General features: G+C 35.6%; 1 protein-coding gene across 1 annotated transcript; it reads right to left on the bottom strand.

The window, feature by feature from the left end:
- Positions 1-363: 363 nt before the first annotated feature.
- LOC126695466 (vacuolar sorting protein 18) lies at positions 364-21,371 on the bottom strand. The gene is made up of 23 exons (XM_050392221.1): positions 21,030-21,371; positions 20,546-20,758; positions 20,314-20,453; positions 19,663-19,758; positions 19,456-19,523; positions 19,152-19,253; positions 18,768-18,912; positions 18,333-18,476; positions 18,113-18,232; positions 17,891-17,947; positions 16,402-16,461; positions 15,682-15,789; positions 15,198-15,340; positions 10,737-10,815; positions 9,250-9,312; positions 9,026-9,156; positions 6,924-7,029; positions 6,140-6,328; positions 5,213-5,440; positions 3,979-4,134; positions 3,306-3,467; positions 1,243-1,359; positions 364-838 (listed from the first exon to the last, which is right to left on the bottom strand). The coding sequence occupies exons 1-23, from the start codon at positions 21,193-21,195 to the stop codon at positions 665-667; spliced, it is 2,967 nt and encodes a 988-aa protein (XP_050248178.1). The 5' UTR covers positions 21,196-21,371; the 3' UTR covers positions 364-664.
- Positions 21,372-22,058: the final 687 nt, after the last annotated feature.

Below are 22,058 nucleotides of genomic sequence, written 5' to 3'. Positions count from 1 at the left end.
AGTCATATACTTATTATATATTTATGTTATTTATTTGAATAATTATAAAATTATTTATGACATCATTGGTTTAACCGGACTCCAATTTGGCAATTACATTGGAGAATGATGAACCAATTCTTTCTCAGTTATCTATCTGGTCCGATTTTCAGAAACCTTAAAAAAGAGAGCACTAAGGAAGGAAAAAAGAGATAATGTTCGAAATAAAAAAGAAGAGCCTGCGCCCACAAAACAACATTTACTGAAACGCATTGTTTGTGCTTCATTTGTGTTCGAACTGCATTATCGAGAACAAGAAAGAGAAAATCCTAAACTTCCATCAACTACTAATATGGTTGATTAGAAAACAAAAAAACAAACCCGTTGAGAAACATTTTGCAATAGGAAACAAATTAAAACTGTAACAAATCAATCATTGGGGAAATTACATTACTACAAAAGGAAAATTCTGCGCTTAAGAAGGCAGGAATTGACCCGACTACCTCAGGGCTCCATAAAAAAATTATACATTGAAGGCCATTGATCATGACCAAATTGACATTAAGACAATACAGTTGCGAAAAAGGAAAAAAACAAAAAAACAATAGAAACAAAATAGCAAATCACCATAGATAATAACACTTCTGGGGAAAAGAGGCACTGAATACACAGACAGACAACATGATCATAAAGGTAAAGAAAGAGTCCTTTGGCTTCCAAGACTACTTGGTTTTATCTCCCATGAAGCAACCTGAAGTGCTTCCTCCGGGAGGATAAAATTCAAAGATATCTCACGGATCATCAGGTCACCGCAAAAAGGGCATTCACTGGCTATGGCATCGTCCAACTGTGATCGGAGCTGGCCATCATTTGGACATAAATTAGTCAGTTAAGCTTAACTTTTGAGAAGCAATAGGCTTGTGTTCAAACACTCATATATGAAGTTGAGATTTTTAGCATTTTCTTGAAGAGGCTAAACTATTAAATTGCATCAGAATCAAAAGCAAAAAAAGGGTGAAAACAAACATTACTAAAAATTTGATTGGTAGATAGTGGTCAACAATGAAATGCTTGTTACTAAGGAAGGAAACTAGAAGTAAATGCAAATCAGATGCAATTCAGAGCAATGCATTCTCAAATGGTATCAAACTCCATATGAACCAATAAAGTACAGGTCAAAAGGAATAGCGCCATGGCCTCTGATTTCCATAAAAAGATACATGCTGCTAAAATGCAAATGAGGAACCACATGAAAGTACAGACCTTATCTACCGGGGTCACGCTGGTTATGGATTCCTCAGTTAGGCTACCATTTGAATCCTTCCTTGCTTCACCCCCAATTAAAGTAAGTTGCTTCTGCAGATCCAGTATATACTCTGCCTGCAAGGTTCATTCATTCAGGAGGGAAAAAAAGAAGAAAATAAGTTTGACTGGGCCAGAAGGATCTTGTTACCGGAACATATCTTAAACCAAAAAACATCCATTCTAAATGTATCAGCATAAGCATTCTCATCAAGGGTGTTAAAAATGCTAAAATGCTATTTTTAGCATTTATAACCCCAAAAACCTACTCCATCAAAGATGCCATATGCTAAAAAATTTGCCATCTTGCTACAGTGCACTCTCATTTTTGAGACCACACTGTAGCAACATGCTATCATTTTTTATTAATTTCTTTCTCTCTCTCTCTTCCATGCTTGTCTCCTTCCCAAGTCTCTTCTCTCTCCTCTCTCACTTCTCCTCTGTCACACCATCTCACCCAAGCTTTTTCCTCTCCCTCAAACCATCTCAGCCAACTCTTTCACCACTGCAATCCAGAAAATACCCAGAAAATACCAGAAAGAACCCCGCTGCAATCACACAGAAACCCAACCAAAAAACCCAGAAAGAACCCCACTGCAATCACACAGAAACCCAACCAAAAAATCAGAAAATCAGCACAAAAAAATACCCAAAACCTCACTGAAAATACCCAGAAAATACCAAAAAAAAAAAAAAAAACACAGGAGCTTCCAAAACCCAGAAAATCAATCCTAAAACTCCCTCTGTACACACCACCAAAAATAGCCCCAAAACCCAGCAACAAACCACTGAAAAACCCTCAAAATCTCATTGCAAATCCACTGCTGAGATCGTGTGCGGTGGTTGGCATTGGCATTGGCGTTGGCTGGGTTCAGTGGTGGAACGGGGAGGCTTTGTCTCGTTTGGATCAAAGGGATCAAAGTCTAGATAGGCTCGGATTGGGTTTGAATTCAGAGATAGAGCAGAGAATGAGGTTGTTGAGTGCTGTGGTTGGAGGTGATGAGCTTGAAAAACTCCGGCCATGGAGGTAGCTCAGTTTTAGAGAGAGAGCTCGAAGGGGGAAGAAGTGTTTTAGGCTGACAGAGCTTGGTGGTCAGCCATGGAGCACGGGTTTGAGAGCAAAAGATTAGAGAGAGGGAGAAGGTTCTAGTCTTCTACAGCTATTGGGTTTTGACAGAGGGAGAAAGAGACAGAGAGAGCAAGAGAGAGAATAATAAATAAATAAAAAATAAAAAATAAAGAATATTTAAATAAAGTGATAAAAAAATAGAAGTTTTGATGTAGGGTGAATTGTAAAGTGATGTGTCAAATGCTATAAAGTTGGTTTTTGAGATGGTAAATGCTAAATTTTTTAAAACCCTTGATGGGAATGCTCTAATCAAAGCAGTCAAAGCATGTGCTTCCTTCAGTCTCAGAGTACCAAGCACATTAAGTTTCAATTATATACAATTTTGTGAGAAGCCAACAATGACAGAAGCTAGTGACAAAACAGAATTTAAGTAATTGAACATTTTTCTACCCATGATATTCTGTAACACTCGCTGTCAGACCCAAAATTATTGATTGAGCTTCCCAGTTTTTTTTTTTTTTTTCCTTTCCACCAATTTTAGGGAAACAGACAAATGAAGTGGTACAACCCCTTCACATTCAGAGGGGCCATATGTCTCAACTATGTGCTTGTCAATGCAATCAAAATCACTTTTTTTTTTCTCCCCCCTAGTTTTAACAAATCTTTTAATTATTATAATTATTATTATTTTTGTTTTTTGATAAGTAATAAAGCTTTTGATTATTATTCCTTCAGATGATGTTTGCAGTAGAACATGTTAAAAATCTGATCCCTCTAGTTAACAAACCTGAACATTACTAGTCATCTAAGAAATATATCATAGTTTTAGTCTAAACTTATCTCTGATACATCTCACAAATCTTTTGACAGCCAGTGATAAACTAACCAGAAACAATGATAGCCATAAACTTATGCTAATGCTAAAATCCAATAAAGTAATAGCACCACAACTTACCTGAGCTTCATTGGTACAACGTGTCACGTGAGCAATCAGGCATTGGGCATGGAAGGCATGTCCACATGGAAAGACATAGAAAGGGGCCATTGGTCCGATGGATGTGTAACCCCGAGCCATCTGGTACTCTCTACCCATGGTTAAGATTTTACGCCTACAAGCCTGATAATTCACAGATGCAGAAGTCACATTTCAGATATAGGCACAAAGCTAACTAAAAACTCAATCAGTTCACAACGGCAGAGAGATGTGTCTTTCAACTTCAAAGCAAAAAACACAGTAAATAAAAAAGTAATAAAGAAATGAAAGCATCAGAAAGATTGCAACAGAATCACTCTCAACGCCTAAATCATTATTCAATTGATGGGGGGAAAAGAAATAGGGTTTTCTTTTGGGAGATGGTGGGGGAGGGGTGGCGGGGTCAAAGAGATTGCTCCATTATAGGTATTTAAATCAGAGATACCAGTTTTGGAACTCTAAAAAGTTTTTAAGTAATTAGACGGAGCACTATCAAAGAAAACCATATGAAGTATGATAATTTGCTTCCACTCCAATCTAAGTGGTGCATAAGTGAATTCACATTATCTTCAAACAAGCACAAACTAACAACTGTAACGTTATTCAATTAAATTTTGGCTTGTCCATGGCAACTAAAAATCAGGATGATTTATACCCCACATTCCTCTTCACGCTCAATCACAGCATATCTTTGAGCAAGTGCACTGATATCATTTCTGATGTTGTCTGCACCATGTGTTGCATCATTCATCTCCTGTTTCAGTAGTTCAATTTGCTTGTTGTAATCCTCTAGCGATGAGCAAATTGCCTCCTACATACATATAAAAGAAATTAAAGAACTAATGGCATCCAAAGAAAAATTTAAAAGCAAGTAGAGTGATTAAAAAAAAGCAAGCAAGAGTAATCCAAAAGTTGGTTATATTAGACATAGGATCATTTAGACACATGCCGTCTTCAATTTTTTATTAAAAAAATCAACTACTTTCAGAAAGAACATGTATCACACAATATTTGTTTAACAATATTTTTTTTCTTTTAAAGATAACAGAATCATATTGCACCCTCGAAATTTTGACATGAGGTTATAAAAATGAGATTTGAAAGGTAAAAAGGCACATAAGGAAAAAATTCTTTTCTGTTTTTGGCACATTGAAGAAATGCTATATAAGTTTCAAACTCCGGAAAGCTTACAGAAGTTTGGGTTTTCTTCAAAACCTTTAGGACTGAAGCATTTGTTAAAAAAAAAAAGTGCAAGAGAGCAGAAGTTATGTGGTAGAAAACTAAGTCAGAACCAACAGAGGGATGCAGCTCAACTACTGTATGCAAGGCACAAGAAAGTATTAAACCCATTAACCCTTGGGGAAATAGCAAGCTTATGGGTTTTTATACATTCATTATGTGGCATAAGATGAAATCCAGATGCGGAAGACCAATGAAAGGGATAACTCTAAATATTAGATATGGGGGTAAACCGCAAGCTCTTCCACATTGGAAACACCAGCAAATGGCCACCGAACTTGATCAGGCAATAAAGAAGAAAGAATCCATTATCGAAAGGAGGGAATTAGCCTGAGCTAATGTTAAAAATCATCTGAGATTTGAGGATATAACTGAAAAGATTCTTCTAAAGGCAAATGAAGTGTATTTAATCGGTATTTGAGGAGGAGAATTATTTGAAATGGAGTTGCTTTGTACAAAGAACAGTTGAATATAACTAACATGGAACTTAAGAATAATTAGTGAATATAGATTTAAATAAATTATGAAGCAAGAACAGGAAAAAAAAAAGGAGTGTTCAATTTTTCTAAAGAAGAATTGTAGCCCAAGGTATAAATGGAATCGTTGTGATCACTGAAACTAGAACAAAATTGAACGTGATAAATTCTCACTTTGAAGTCATCGATCAGAGCAAAGTCTGGAAAGAATGGTAATATATCCTCAATCTTTAGAAGGCCATCAGTTTCCTTCAGAAATGCTATAGCCTTCCGTATGTTCTCCCGTTTAGCCCCCTTTTCCTGTTCAATAACATGCTTGGCAACCATAAGCCAAAGCTTCTTTCTTAAGTCTTCATCATCTTCAACCTTGTCAGCTTCAGCCATTGCAAGCTCAGGATCAACCTAATGCACCAAAAGGAGAATTACATAAGATAAAAATGCTGTCTAAAGTGAAAGCAAAGATAACCACTAGAAAGTTTAAAAACAAGTATGTTGCCTAAGAATCTGCATACGTTCCACACATAAGAAGACAGTGCATGGTCGGGTATGGTTAAGCCAACGAGTTTCTAGACTTCTAGCCTCCAAATATGCGAGATTTCCAATTATTAGGATGCAACAACCACAACTTACCGCCAAGGGCATGGAATAGTTGAACATTCAAGGGCATGAAATCATTGACCTTAAGTCTAGTTTATTTGCATCTTTTATTCAATGTTGCACTATGGGGTATCTTGTACTTCTTTAAGAAGCTCTACCATTTGAGCTTTTCTTCCATTAATAGAATTTTATTACTTATTAAAAAAAAGAAGTTCAAACACGTTTTGATGACAAAATTACCCAAAACCCCACAGGTAAAATGCCATACTTCCAATGGGGGATTTCCCCCCCCCCCCCCCCCCCCCGGATAGATAGATAATGGGGGAGGGGAAGGTGTGTTTAGAACCACAAAAATGGTGCACCACAAAGGATGCCATTACCACTGGGTTATCACTTGAACCCCAATGGGGGCAAAACTATTGAAACAGCTATGGAAAAACTAAACTACAACGTATTCAAATTAAACAAGGCAGAATAATAAAATTGTTAGCATTAAATTGCTACCTGTAGAGCAAGAGCAACTGCTTCTTCATGCATAGACATCATGCTGTATATATGAACACAGGCACGCATTCGCTTTTCCTTGAGGCATAGGCGCAAGGCATACTTGGGATCATAGAAGAATTCAGGGCCATTTTCCCTTCCTTTCCCAAACTTGAATTGTAGGAAACGCAAAAGTGCACTATCATCTTCCTAATAGAATATGAAAGAAAAAACAAAATTCAATTTCTATATGCAGTGTAATTTATACTGTACACAAATGCCAGAGTAATATATAAATTTATATATATATATATATATATATATAATAACTGCATGAATTTTACCCAAAAGAAATAATTAATTTTTGAACCCAAAAGAAATTCAATTCACTCCACAATATCTTAAACTAACAGAAGGATACACGTGTTTCAGAAGTGACAAAAGAGTCAGCTTTAAGTCACTGTAAAAACTGACTAACTTCCACTTTATTATATGATCAAAACAATTTATGAATGATAAAAAAAAAAAAAAAAAAAATCAAATATATTTCAGATACTATTTTGACATTGAATTCATAAAAAAAGGGAGACATAGGAAGTTTTGATAAAAATGCTTGGAAATATTGATAGATTTATAGCATGCATCGGCCAAACCATATTCCATCGACACCATGACATCAATAATTCAATACAGAGTGCATTAATTATAATATATGATAGAGCATGAAAAAAAGAATTACAGTGCAATTAACTTAAAAGCATATAGTACAAAAATTATTTCAAAACTCTAAAGTAAGGAAATCAACCTGCTTGGCATACAAGGAGAGAAGCAAGTTGTGAACTCCAGGATCCTCATTATGCAAACGATGAACACAGTATTCCAAATATTTGATGACCTCATGTGTTTCATTCCTGCATGTGATATATAGTAGCAATAAACCATTAATACAAAGTTTATACTTAAATATAAACAAATAAAATAAAAAGTCTAGATGCATAGCTAAGCCCTAAACAGAAACAGAACTTCAAAAGGTCATAGTAACTTCTAATGTTGGTTTTTATCAATTTAAGTGTTGTATCAGACAATGACAAGATGTAATTTTCTCCATAATATGAATTTGTCGAGGCATAAGCAAAGTACTATAACTACTCAAATCCAAATGTACTTGTAATTTATTTCAAAGAAAAGGCAAAAATATAACACAGAAGATAACTGAGTATATCCTCAATCTCAATTGGTGATCAGAGAATGCTCCACATCCAAAATTCATGAATCAAATAACAAAACAAAAGAATAAATTTTTTTTTTTTGTTCCTGGAACATCATATAGATGCCTTTAAGGCTTCAGAAGTAAATACCTTGTCTGAGCTCCCTGGACATATGTATAAATTCTACACCCCCCCCCCCCCCCAACCAAAGAATTCATGCCACGTCATCAGTACATTAATTTCAGCGCTGAATCAAACCAAATTTTTTTTTTTTTTTTTAGGACAAAGACATAATTTGCTTTTTATGAGCAAAACCTAAAAGCATGGTCTAGTTTTTAATGGCTCCTTGCTTCGAACATACACTACTTGGAAAGTAAGCAGGCTACTTTGCTTGCATTTATACTAGATCCATAATAAATGGTGAGTAGGAATATGTACAAATATAACCACATAGACCATCAGAGAGGCCTATCAAAACAATAGAAAGCTAAGGAGCTTGACATTGCAAGAATTATTGAATCCATTGGATTCAAGGGGGTGAAGAGTTGAAAATCTCGGCATTTAAAAAATGACCAATAGTACCATTTTTTACCACAAGAAATGCACAAATTTTCTAATGTATCAACTGATGATTTCTTCCATTGGCAAGTTACATATTCACCCAGTGGGTATTGAATCCATGATCCATGACCTCACCTTAGGAGCGATCACGGATAGGTCAGGCTTGGGATAAGTGTCAACTTGCCAACCAACTTGATCACATCAGGTTTGAAGATAGCTCAACTGCTGCCAACTAGGAAGATGCAGGTTATAGACAGATCAGGAAGGTTATGTTGACAATCAGATTGCGGTTTTGCTGGTTCACCTTGTCAATGCCAGCAATTTTAGGTGGTGTCAAGGCCAACAAGCAATCTCTGTTGGATTTGGCAAAGATCTCTGTTGAATCTCATTATAGATCATATTGTGAGGGACATGGGCCTCGAAAGGTTGATGGCAAGGTGGGGCAAAGGACAGAAAGGAGGCAAAGTGGGGACATGGAAGTGAAACAGTGATGATCAGGGAGGTGTAATGGGTGAAGGTCATAGGGGTGTCATTTGGTTGGGTGCATCAGGTTCATAGGATGAGGCCCCAATGTCTAACAAAAAATGATCAGGTTTTGCATTCTTAAATCCAGTCTCTCTCAACTAATTGAGTCGGCAAAACTGTCCGATCTGGATTGGGTTAGTTTTCTCGGGTGTTTGATTAACCTTACTCTTCAGCCATTCTTATTGAAGAAGGAATTACCATTTGGCCAGAGCATTTAATGTATCAAGTAAAGAGCCTCTACATAGATTTTATTTCACTTTCTCTTCCACCAGATGATGTTAAGTCTTTGATGTCTCTTAACATGTACACTATTCGCACTGCTGCTTAGGTCTTTTCAACACATTTCCTTTCTACCAAATTAAAAATTGGAAAAGGTGAAGAGCCAAATGAAATAAAAATTCATTACCACTACAAGCAATCATGCCAGATACAGGTGTTAGCTGCAACTGCTTTGAATCAATAATCTTGACCAAATTTAGAACTACGACAATTTCCAGGATCACATGCAAGTTTAACCATGAACATTACAACATAATGCTACTATCACGAAAAATTTGTGATGAATCTGAAAGGAATATATGGTTGATCAAAGATACAAGTAGGTGCACATTACTTTGCATGAGGTTCACTTGAATAACGCATCATTGCTGGAATCAGTTTCCGCGGGTTCAGGTTGTTTGTGGCCATCCATGACTCCACAGTTTCATATGCATCAAGCATGATGAGGTCTGGGGCAAACTTATACTGCAAAAAAGAGTTCAATGATTAGGGAGGGCCCAGAGTGGGGAAAAAATCACCCAACATGTAGATTTCAGTGTTGAAATTTTCTTATCCTACCTGAAGGTCTATAGGAACAGCAGGTTTTTGAAGTACTTCAAGTGCTTTCTTTGCTTCTCCTTGCTGAATACAAAACCGAGAGAGAGAGAGAGAGAGAGAGAGAGAGAGGGGAAAAAATGACAACTATAAGTAGTGATGGAGACATAATTTTTCTTCAGTGAGTGCAACTTTAAAAATTAATCCCCAATTTTTTGGATAGTAATTTGAAATTTTAGTCCATACTCCAGGATTTGCAAGAAGATTATTAAACTTAATTTCAACAAGATTTACTTGGCCATGGCAGCCACGTGGGCACGCAGCCAAGGCCATGGCTATGTTCAAATGACACCTCCTCCCCCTATAAGAAAGGGTGGAGGGTAAATTTATGGGTTTAACACCCACTGGATAATCAAATAACTATATCAGCTTCTAATTTTAGCCTCCACTCACCCATAAGCCCTAGTTCCAACAGCACCTCCTATCCGATAAGAAAGCATGGAGGGTAAGGTCATGGGCTAACGCCCACTGGTTGAGTGTGAAAACTTACCAATCAAAAAAAAAAAAAAAACGTCCACCACTCTTTATTCATTTTCTTTTGAGCCAAAGAGAAACTGCACAACTCACAAGTGCCCGGATTTTTAAAGCAAAAGCTAATATGTGTGGGACCCTATAGCAGAGGCAACAAGCACAGGTATGGTATATTGAGATTTGTCTGTATCAATGCCCTCTCCTGATATGTCATGTGGAGAGTTGTCTGTCAGCCTCCTCAATATTATGGGGCTTCCTTACTAGAAATCAAAGAGTTGAGAAAGATGTTATTGGTTTGAGGAGAGTGCCAGTGTTTGTTCTCTACTAAAAACATCTTTCAAATCCCATTGGATAAAACACTAAGCTCAAAACATCTAATTTTATTCCATCTTTGGACTGATGCAGTAGAAGGCAAAGGAATCCTCTCTAAGAATCTTTAGAATTTGGTATGCAGTCCAGGGTTTATCTGCCAAAGGAGGATAAGTATTAGGTAATTCTTGGACTTGTACCATATATCCTCTCAATGCTGGTAGAATATCGCTACTTATTAGTAGGGCTTCTGTGTAGAAAATTCCTCAGGGTTATGACCTTTTGCTATTAATAAAATTAGGGAGGGCAGAACAAACCTAAAAACCACATGGAGCTACAAAGGCTGGACTAAGTTTCCCCAAAAAAAAATCTCCAAGACCACCTAGTGTTTGCATTAGACAACTACGTGAGACCCAAAAAGATTTCAAAGCTGAACCTTAGAAAAAGTAAAGAATTACAAGGAATTGAAAGTACATCAACAAGGAAAAACATAGCATGACTATGAACGAGAAAATTAAAATCAGAAGCTACACTTAAGAAAGTGTGAGTCTAAATGTAACAATCACTATTTTAAGTTTAAAAAAAAAAGGATATAAGAGTTAATCTATAAGTAGTAGTAGCAACAGGTGACAACAACATTCCACAAGAAACTCAAAGCTTCGAGAAAGCACCTGAATATGGTAGTGAACAACAATTTCATACTGCTCCTTTAGACTAGCAAAATATACTAGTTCTTCAACCCGACCATAACTGTAGCACATTCCAAAAGAAAAAAAAAAGTTTTTAGCATTCTTTAACTTTACTAGAAATTTATGAGAGGTTTACATGCATAAGAAATGAGTTTTGCCTTTTCAATATAAAGCATGGTGCTGCATCAATAGTCAATATAACAAAGAAATGAGTAAGTAAACTAAAATAACACTTTTTAGGGTTAACAGTTAATACCATGCATTATAATAAGAAAGCTAATTACAAACTACAAATTTCAAGCTAGCTAGGTAAGAACTTGGTCTCCATGATTATTAATCAACCAGATGTTGGGGCAATTGAGCAACTTCCCACCTTATACTTTGCTAATTAATTTTGGGACTAATCAACCAAACATGAAATTTGACCTTGAGCCACCCCCCCACCCCCCCCCCCCCCTTCCTGCCCAAAGAAAAAACCTTTGGTTTTCCAGAAAAGTTAAGGTATGAGGAAAAGGGTGCTGAATTTATTTTACTCTGTAAAATATGATTCTAGGAAAGGGTATAAAAGGGCATTAGATCAAAAAGGAGAAGGGTCTTGTTTGTTGAATCATCATGTAGCTGAATATAAATTCTTGGAATGAGCATGGATTAAATGAAGGAGAGAAGCAATTAAGGATCAGAGATTTACCGAGGGAATGGAAAGAGAGGAGTACGCTTACAAGACACCAAAATCGAGTCAATTTCTAGAGAGCATGTCTGAAGCAGACATGTTATGCTTACTGAGGGAATGGAAAGCAGATGTGGTATTCAGAATTGATGAAGCAGTGGGTGATTTTCTATGTCTTGTAGATTTAAACATGTACATGACGACTATTCTTGGATTTTCTACAGAATATATGTCCCCAACAAAGACTCGGACAGAATTATTTTTGGGAGAAACTAGTGGGTTGTATGATTGGTGGGGGGACCCATGGTGCATTAGAGGTGATTTCACTATAACCAAATTCCAGAGTGAAAGTATGGGAGCTATAAGGGGCCATTCTCCAACATGGGAGTTCTCTAATTTTATTTTAGAGCATGGGTTCATAGATATTCCTCTAGAAGGGGGCGCTTTCACGTATTCTAATAACAATGATCCTCCATCCATGTTGAAAATTGGCAGATTTTTTTAAATCACCAGAGTGGGAAGTGCACTTTAGCAATTGAATCAAAGGCTATCACTCACTTAGCTCTTGTAGGACCATTTCCCTATTCTTCTTATTAGCAATGGGATAAATAGTAGTGGAGGAGGATCTTTTAAGTTCAAGAATATGTGGATGAAAGTTAAAGGTTTTGTAGTGAAAGTTCAAAATTGGTGGTGCAGCTACTAGTTTTCAGGATCACCAAGTTCTGTCTTGGCAAAAAATCTAAAGCCTTTGAAGAATGATTTGAGGATATGGAATAAGGTGAAGTTCAGTGATGTAAGCAGGAAAAGGAAGAATTAGTAGAGGAAGTTTGGAAGATGGACAGCTTAGAGAAAGAGTGGATTCTCTCAGCAAATGAGTTGAGTAAACGGGAGATTTCAAAGATAGAACTATGGAAGGTGATTCTTCTAGAATAGATGAGTTGGCATAAAAAATCTTGAGCATTATAGCTTAAGGAGGGAGATCAAAATACTCAGTTTTTGCATAGATTGGCCAGTTCACACGGGTAACAATTTTATAGGATAACTTGGACAACTAAGGGATGTTGAATCTGTCACATAGAACCAAGATGAGATCCAGAACAAAATACTGCAATTTTATAGTAATCTATCTAAACGGTATGCCAGAAGACTGAAGACCCAAGTTGGATGGACTGTCTTTTAATTCAATTGATGCTAATACAACAGCCAAGCTAGAGAGATCATTTGAGGATGAAAAGGATTTGCAAGCATTGAAGAGTTTGAAGGCACCTGGACCATATGGTTTCTCTGTAACCTTCTTTCAAACTTGTTGGATTATGGTGAAGGACAACATTATGGAGTTATTTCCAAACGTCCACGAGAAAGATATGTTTGAAAAAAGCTTAGAAGCAACATCCATTGCTCTGATTTAAATAATAATAATAAAATAAAACTGCTGTAAATGTCGAGAATTTTAGCCCTATTAGCCTTGTAGGTAGTGTATGCATTAATTCATTGCTAAGGTGCTCTCAAACAGATTGGAAATTGTGAGGGGACTTTCTCTCTAATACTCAAATTGCATTTTTCAAGGAAGGCGGATTTTAGATTGTCTTAATTGTGAATGAATGTCTAGACAGTAGAATAAAGGAAGGGCTCCCAAGGGTGTAATGTAAATTAGACCTGGAAAAGCCCTATGACCATGTATATTTAGAATTATTTTTGCATAAGTTGCAAAGATATGGATTTGGGGAAAAGTAAAGAAGGTGGATAGCCTTTTGTATTTCCATAGTTCGCTTCTCAATTCTGGTGAATGGTAGTCCTAGAGAATTTTTTGAAAGTACTAGAGGCATATGGCAAGGGGTTCTCCTATCGCCTATCCTTTTTTTGGTTTTGCTGTGGAAACTTTTAATCAGGCTGATTTCTAAGGCTGTAGAACAGGGTTATCTATCAGGTTTTCCTGCAGATACAGCTAGCGATGCTCTTATGAAGATCTCTCATTATTTATCATGGATGACTATCTTATTTTCTGTGATGCAGTTTCAGTATTTAAGGCACACCCTTAGTTGTCTAAGGCTTAAAGCTTAATATGAACAAATCTGAGATAGCTCCTGCGGGTGAGGTAACAAATTTGGAAGAGCTAGCTGAAATTCTTATGTGTAATGCATGCCATTTGCAATTGAAATATTTGGGTTTACCCTTGAGTGCTCACTTTAAATCCAAGGCTGTTTGAGATGGGATTTTAGTGTGAATGGAATGCAGATTGGCTAGCTGGAAGTTTTTTTTTTTTTTTTTTTTTTTTTTTTTTTAATATATATGTGTGTATATATATATATATATGAAGGATGATTTATTTTTATAAAGAGTACGCTCTCTAGGCTCCCACTTATTTTTTGTCTTTGTTCCCTATGCCTGCAGGCCTAGCCAACAGAATGGGAAAAAAAAAAATTCCAACAAGACTTTTTTATTGGGTGGTTTGGGGCAGGAGTTTAGTTCTATTTAGTTTATAACTTTATTGGAACATAAGTTGCAAAGATATGGATATGGGGGAGGAGTAAGCCTATGGAAGAACATCAAAAATGGGTGGGCTACTTTTGTTAGGCTTATTCACTAGGAGGTAAGGAACAACACTAAATTCTATTTTAGAATGATCTTTGGTCCTTGAAAAATAATTAATCTTAAAACACTTTTTAATAGCAAGGGATAGAGGTGCTATGCTGGTAGATTTTTTGGATTGTTCTATAGGAGACATTCATTGGAAATCTCCTTTTTTGAGACCGGTTCAAGATCGGGAGCTTGATTCCATGATGTTATTTTTAGATGAGTTGTTTACTGCTATAATCCTTCAGGATGTTGGAAACAAACCGCTATGGTCTCTTTCCAAAGGTCATGGTTTCCATATCAAGGACTACTGTAATGGGGATGACAGAATTCTCTTGGCAAGGTATGTGGTGAGTCACAGTTCATCCTTGTATGGCCTATTTGGGTGGACAGCTACTATGAATCAAATCTTAACGTTATATAACCTCCAAAGATGAGGTATCATAATCACTAATTGGTGTTGTGTGTAAATCAGATGGAGTCCATAGATCACCTATTCCTACATTACTAGAATGCACAAGACTTATGTTTGTTTGGGGTGATTTGGGTGATGCCAAGATCTGAGATTAGCTTATAGGCTTGTTGGACTAGAAAATTTTAGAAGTATGGTAGGGTTGAAATTTGGTAGGCTATTTGGAGGCTAATGAATAAATAATATTTCTTACTTATCAAACAAAAAAACTATTTGGAGGAGGGGGGGGGGGGGGTGTTCGACACATAATTTGCCATTTGACCTAAAGGTCAATGGTCTTACAGTGTAAATGAGTGGGGATAGGCTAATATCAAATTTTTTTCATTTTATAAAAAAGCAAAGTCCCATTACCTGTTTGCCCCTGCTTAGGTTACAAGCTCGCACTAACACTTCAACTTCTTTGACTAATTTTCTAGATTTTTTATATCAGCTGAATTTTAAATGTTAATTGATTTTTTTCCCTCTTGTTTTGGTTTTTCCTTTGTATGCTTCCCCTGTGCTAGGGTTTGTGTCCCTTTTTGCACTTTTCTAATCGATTTATTTACAATACACCATCACAGAACATACGAGATTTAAGATACTGATAACAAATGCAAATGTGACACCCTCTCCTCCCCACCTCCCTCTTGGTGGTGGGCACAGGGGTCAGAGAATAAGATTAGAAAGAATAGTTCAGACACATGTATTCAAGGGAGGCAAACAATTTATAGCAGATTGCATTAACAATTACCTTTCCAGAAGTCTCATTGTAGTTGCTTCATCTAATACATCCTTGCAATCACCAAGAAAAGCACGGAACTCTTTAATAACTGATTGGTACTCTGAACCATGATTAACCACGGCAGTGTCATCTTCCAAGAGCAGCCGATTTATCTACAAATAATTGATGAAATATAAATTTAATTTTAAAAATGGCAACATTATAATCCATGCTTTGCAATCACTGTAGTCAAGGGATGGATAATATATTTTCAAATGATACAATACATGTGATGTTGAAGATAACTAAAACCCCTAATCTTCTTTCACATGTCTCAAAAATGGTTTTCACGCAATTTTTTTTAGTACGTAATGGTGGTTTATTAAGGGAATATGCCCACATAATGGTCCAGTACAAACAAAGAAAGAAACCCTCTTAGGAGCCTTAACATACCAAATACTCTAATAAGGTAAAGAGATTGCATTGGTACAATTCAGTATAGAAAGAAGCAAACCTTGTCCAAGTACAATTCAGTAGCCCAAGTGGAGATCATTGTTATTTGGCATTTATCATCCTTTGCAAGATTATCAAGCTTCCGGAGTAAGAAAGTTCTCAAGGCATCCTGCAAGATAGCAAAGCAAAATATAAAATTGTAAATGTATGCTTCGCTATTCCAGTTAAAGGACGTCTAGCTAAACTCATGCAATCTCATAATTATAATTTTGGAAGGCTCAAAGACAAAAGTCATAAATTATATATCAGATATTGTATGTAATATACATCTACCATAATATTTTTTACAGCTTACATCCACATGGAAGTTAGGAGAATTTTACACACCTAGCAGCAGTTATAAGTCAAAGATTAAAATATGCATTTTTCATGATTTTTCTACATACGTTCATAATGATTTGCCTTGCAGTAAAAAGAAATGTGCACTGGGTCAAGGATATTTGACCAACTGGAATTAACATGAAAGGCAACATAAAATCTATATTCCCTACTTCAACCCTAGTTCCAGCATTACATCTGCTAAAGCACAAACATAAAAAATCAAAATCAAAATAATAAAAAATCAAAAAAGAAGGAACATATAAACTTGACATACAAGAACTTCCAAAATTGGGTTACACTTGCATCCAACATGATACATTGCATGCAGCAGAAAAAGCAGTTATATTGAATTTCCCTACATATTTATTGAGCCAAAAGAATGAAATAGTATTCCAACTACCTGTTCACCTATGGTAATAAACTTTAGAGTGATCTCCTCAAATGACAACATATAGTTAATCTGCAAAACATTTCCTGTCAGTTACAAGAGATAAAAAATAAATAAATAAATAAATAAAATTAACACACAAGAAGAAAACACACACACACACATATACATAAACTAGAATAATGCTCTCAAGTTAAAAGAAAAACGCATCATCAGTTAAATATTATTCATGATTTATGTGATTTCACCAACAAAGAATTGTCTGTATATTCTCAGGTCTGTTAAAAGTTTCAATATTGTCGCATTAACTGATCAGAGTTATATGAACTATATCTAGTATGCTACCTCAGAAGACAGTTAACAAGTGAGTCAGAGCCAGTTTGATAATGATACAAGCCAGCAACATAATTGCAATAAAGGCACCAGAAGATACAAAGGACCATTGAAAGAGAAAGTGAAGAAAGATAGAGTGAACAATAGAGGTGTCTTCTTCTCCAACATAAGCTAGAAATAGTAATCAACAACACATACATGGAAAACTGGTTGGAAGGGGAGGACAGTGGTATGAATTAAGAATTAGAATGAGTAGCATGTATGTTAGACACCTTCAAATTCAGAAGACTCACAACTGAAAATCAATATCTTTGTGAAAAAAATTAAATAGATCAAAATTTACTATCCTTCAAAAGGGGGGATGAGACCATGCACAATTGAGGGAGGAATCAATTAACAAAAGCATGAAAAACTGGTACGAAGGGGAGAACAGTGTATGAATTAAGAATTAGAATGAGTTGCATGTATGTTAGACATTTTCAAATTCAGAAGAATCACAACTGAAATCAATATCTTTGTGAAAAAAATTAAATAAATCAAAATTTACTATCCTTCAAATGGGGGATGAGACTATGCACAATTGAGGGAGGAGTCAATTATGCATCTGCAGATCAGGTGGCTTTGCCTGGATGAGGCACAACAGCTTGCATTTTAGTCAAGTATAATAGCAAAAAGTTGTTGACAGAGAAAAAAAACACTTTTGCATTATAAAACTTATCCAAAAAAAGAAATTTGATGTCTGAGAAATCAGACAGTAGTAACGCTTTAGGGTTTATAGATATAATTAAAATCTTTCTGAGCTCAACAGGTGAAAGATGTTTGGTATGTTTCACTATTTCCTTTTTTTCTTTTTCTTTTTTAGGTTTTTTTTTTTTTTTTGATGAGTAACAAATTTTATTAAGACAAATGCTCCAAGCACGCAGGAAGTACAAAGTAAAAATACTAAGTTCATTCATAAGGAATCAATTTCCTTTTTTTTCCTTTTTAGGTTTTTTTTTTTTTTTTTTTTTTTTTTTTTAATTAAAAAATTTTATTAAGACAAATGCTCCAAGCACGCAGGAAGTACAAAGTAAAAATACTAAGTTCATTCATAAGGAATCAAGTAAAAATAACAAAATTTGTAACTTAAATACAATGACAGAATAAGATCAAGTGATGGATAATTCACTTTTGCAAAGAAAGATGCTGCTCTGTGATAATCCTTGGAGGCAAATGCAGCTTCAGCCTGCACCACAAATCACTCTATTATACATGACTCAGATAACAAGATTTAGTTGATACATATATGCTGTCCTTAAAGGATTAAAAAAAATTGTGAGAAGAAATTACAAAAGAGGCATTTAATCAGAACAACCAAGAGCTCAACTGCAATAAAATCAATTAGTCTGACCTGTACTAAGTATACTTGGTCTCTCTGGAGTGGGTCACGACAATTTGCCAAAGCTCCAGCAAACTCATTCATGTCCAGATAAACCTTCCACATATCTCGGCCTTCATCATTGACAGACACCTGGCATGGTATTCTTAAATTAAGCAGTATGGGAGAAAGGTATTTTCTACTGTGACATGGACCAAAAATAGAATAGATGAAGTCATCAGAAGATACAAACTTGATAAACAGAGTTTTGGTCATATGCATAGAACAATCCAGCAGTGGCATCACTACATAATCCCATGATACCCCTGGAAACTGATTCTGATGTTAGGTCAAACTGAAGTTCCTCAATGATGTTCTCGCTAATTCTATTCACAACCTACAAAAAAAAAAAAAAAAAAAACATTCAAAGGACTTAGAAAAGAAGTTATAGGGCTGAAAAACGGAATAAATGTATTATGTTATATGTAGGAAACTTCAGGTAGAAGACTGACGAAACCTCATTATAAAGATAATGCAAGATTACTGTACCTCATATTAATTAATAGAAGTAGTCCAAAACATTATACTTATTACCAGCATTGAGGTTGGAGCATTCATAAGGTTGACAAGAAAAGGGCACATTCATAAGTATAAATTAAGAGTGTCAACTAGTTAAGTGAATACGCACCTTGACCTTATTCCCAATAAGAAGCAAGAAATGAAATTCAGACACTGCCATAGAACTCGGTTTAACTGCTTCAGCACCTTCAGACAATTTTGAATAGTCCAATAGAGCCTTGTTCTCCACAAAATTTTCATCTCCATTTGGAGAGCTGCCCAAGAGTTTTCCAAACAAAAACTAATAAATACATAAATAAACAAAGCAAATTTCATAGTTGAACTGCAGCTGATACAAATCAATAAACAATCCACTCCTTATATCAGGGAAGTGCAATGAGCACATTCCAAAAGGCAAACCACATAGCACCCACTAAAGTAAGAAATCCAATAGTGTAAATGAACGGTTCCAATTTCACATGAAAGCTAGAAAATCAATAATGTTAAAATTTACCCATGATGTGCTCCAAAATTTAGGCCACCATGATAGATACCAGCTCCTGAAAGCCAGGCAAAATGCACAGCTCTTCGTTGCTTGATGTAGAAATGCAGTTCACTGATAGTAAACCAAAATCACAGGGAAACCTCATATTCAGAAAGCTAAAAAAGAAATGCCAAGTACCATAAATAATAGATTTTATAGAAGAGAAGCAAACTTCCAATGTAAGTATAAAAGAATACTCCAGCCTCTACAGTTTTAGTGTCTGATTTTGTAAATAAGTTATTCAAAATAATGTTCAAATAAAAAATGCATTTACCTGTTTGGTATTTCACCGGGAAGCTCCATGAAATGCACAGCACGATCTAAATAACTTGCAAAAACAGTCTAAATATTTAAAATGATCAATAAGCATAAAATTCAAATTATACAATAAGAAGACAGAAGCTATAAGTAGATAACAAATTGTCCCACCATAGAGTCAGACATGTTCATTGTAAAAATTGGGTGTTAGAGTTAATCTTACCTCCAAGGATCCAATCCCAGTAAAAGAGTAAAGTCGTGTAGGAGTAACAGCCATTACATAGTATCTAGTTCCATTCATTATGCTAGCTGTCTCCATCTGGAATTGAAAAAAAGAAACCAAAACAGAATGCCTTAGAATTGTACACAGATAAATTCCTTTTGCGAATAAACTGTAGTGTCAATTTCTGAAAATCAAGACAGCTTTAATTTAATCTATCTAGCTCCCATTCCAATACCTAGCAACCCAGTTGCCCCCAACCAATTACCCCCACTCCCCCAAAACATAAAGATGGCATTCCAGTGTTTTGACCCCCTACAGGTACTTCACAAGTTCATCTGTCAGAACAAGCAAAAGAATCCTTTAATCTTCAAAACCTACAAGGTTTGAAGAGCTTGAGCAAATCCACAGTAGCTGATTAGGCATTTTCTGACAGAAAATTCATGGCCAACAAGCCAAATCAACTGGATACATAGCAAATGCACGCAACTCAACAAACCAAAGCATTAAAATTACTACTATCCAAAGAAAAACTTTCTTAGTTGCTTCTTGTGTAACGGAACACGCAAGTTAGTCAGAAATATGCAGCAACTAGCAAATAAAAATCCTTATTCTTTTATTGCTTTCAGAAGAAAAACACAGAAAAAGAGAGACCTGTAAATCCATGAAAGCTTCGGGAAGTTCCCCCAATTGGAACAGAAACTTAATATACTTCTCCCTCTTGTCCTTCTCATCGACCGCAATCTCATGAAGTTGGCCATTATCCGTGCCAAGAATAACTTCCTTTGTCGAAGCTGTGTTTTAAAACAACAAAATCAAACTGCATAAATGTTTGGCGATATCCCCATGTATGAATCAAACAAACAAGGCATGGATAAAACATTACCTTCAGTAATGAGTAGTCTATTCCAGGCAACGGCATTGACAACAAGACCTTTCAATTTGGTTAAAACTCGAGGCTTAATCCACTTGGCATGAGTATAAAAAGTATCAACACCTCCACTACCAACTACAGTGGCAATGCAATGACTCCCTCCTGGATCAACAAACACCCTGTGGATCGATTGCTCTCCGGGTCGACCCGTAGACAGATCAATCTCTAAAACATACCTCAAATAAAACCAATAACACAAATATCAGAAAAAAAATTACTTTATTAGTAACACGCATCAACTCTCCCTCTCCAACAAATTAGGCGAAAGGCGGAGCCCCGCAAAAGTGGGAGGTTTGTGTACTAAGTACGACATTTTTAATGGAATTGACAATATGAAAGAAAGAAAGTGTTGAATTGTGTGGAATCGGGAAAAGATTTAAAAAATAAATAAAAATTGAATTTCAGAAATTGGAGGAAATGGAAAGTAGGAACGAACCGGTGGAGTCGCCGAGGCCGAAATCGTGGCGGATGACCCAGCCTTTACTGGTGCCCAACAAAATGACGTCGTTGCCGGCGGCCATGCAAGTTATAACTCCGCGTCCCTTCGCGGCGTATCTTTCTAGAAGGTCCACCGTGAATACCTGTCTTCCTGCTTGATCCATCTTTCAATTCAATTCTCACCCGTGTTGCTTAAGTCTAAGTGTGCTCCAGTTGATCATCCAAAAAAAAAAAAGTGTACTCCAATTTTGATTCACCGGAGATCAATTATCGATCAACTATCAAAGAAAGGAAATGCCAACGGCCAACGGGAGAAAACCCAAGAAAAAAAAAACGTCGTCGTTTCGTTTTGTGAAATTATTCAATAGTACTGACCTGGCACTGCTGGCCAATAGAAATAGGAAGTCAATTTTTTCTTTTTTTAAAGACCTCTTTCAATTTATAAACAAAGTTTGGTGATAAATCTTTCAAACTTATTATATATCTTTTTATTATTATATGTGAATTTTAAAAATTTAACCATTGAATTATATGTTCTTCTTTAAATTCTTTAAAAAAAAATATGTTCTTAACATATATGTTAAATTTCGTTTAAATCAAATGTATTTTACTATTTAATTGATAAACTTATTTTTTATGCATAATTTTAAACCACAAAAACTTGAAATTGAAACATTTTGATTGATGACATAATTATTAATTTGTATCTTCTTAAAATTTTGCAATCATAAGGGATATAATAAGAACATGCAACCCAACAATTAGATTTTCAAAATTAACATTCAATAAAAAAAATATATATGAGGAGCTTGGAAGGTTTCTTTCCAAACTAAACATTTCTTTTTTTTTTTTTAATAGAAAGAACACTATAATGTTATTTAAGAAAAAGCCAAATCAGCTTGAATTACAAGCGGAAAGGTGTGGAGGAACATTCTCCATTCATACCGTATACTCATTAACATGTCTAGCATACCTAGCTATGTTATGAACGAAACAATTGAAAGATTTTGAAGTTTGATGAATGGTT

The sequence above is a fragment of the Quercus robur genome, chromosome 8 (genome assembly GCF_932294415.1).
Source record: "Quercus robur chromosome 8, dhQueRobu3.1, whole genome shotgun sequence".
In the NCBI taxonomy this organism is placed as follows: Eukaryota; Viridiplantae; Streptophyta; class Magnoliopsida; order Fagales; family Fagaceae; genus Quercus; species Quercus robur.
The sequence above is the reverse complement of the archived record's forward strand: the minus strand, read 5'-3'. Positions and strand labels throughout refer to the sequence as shown.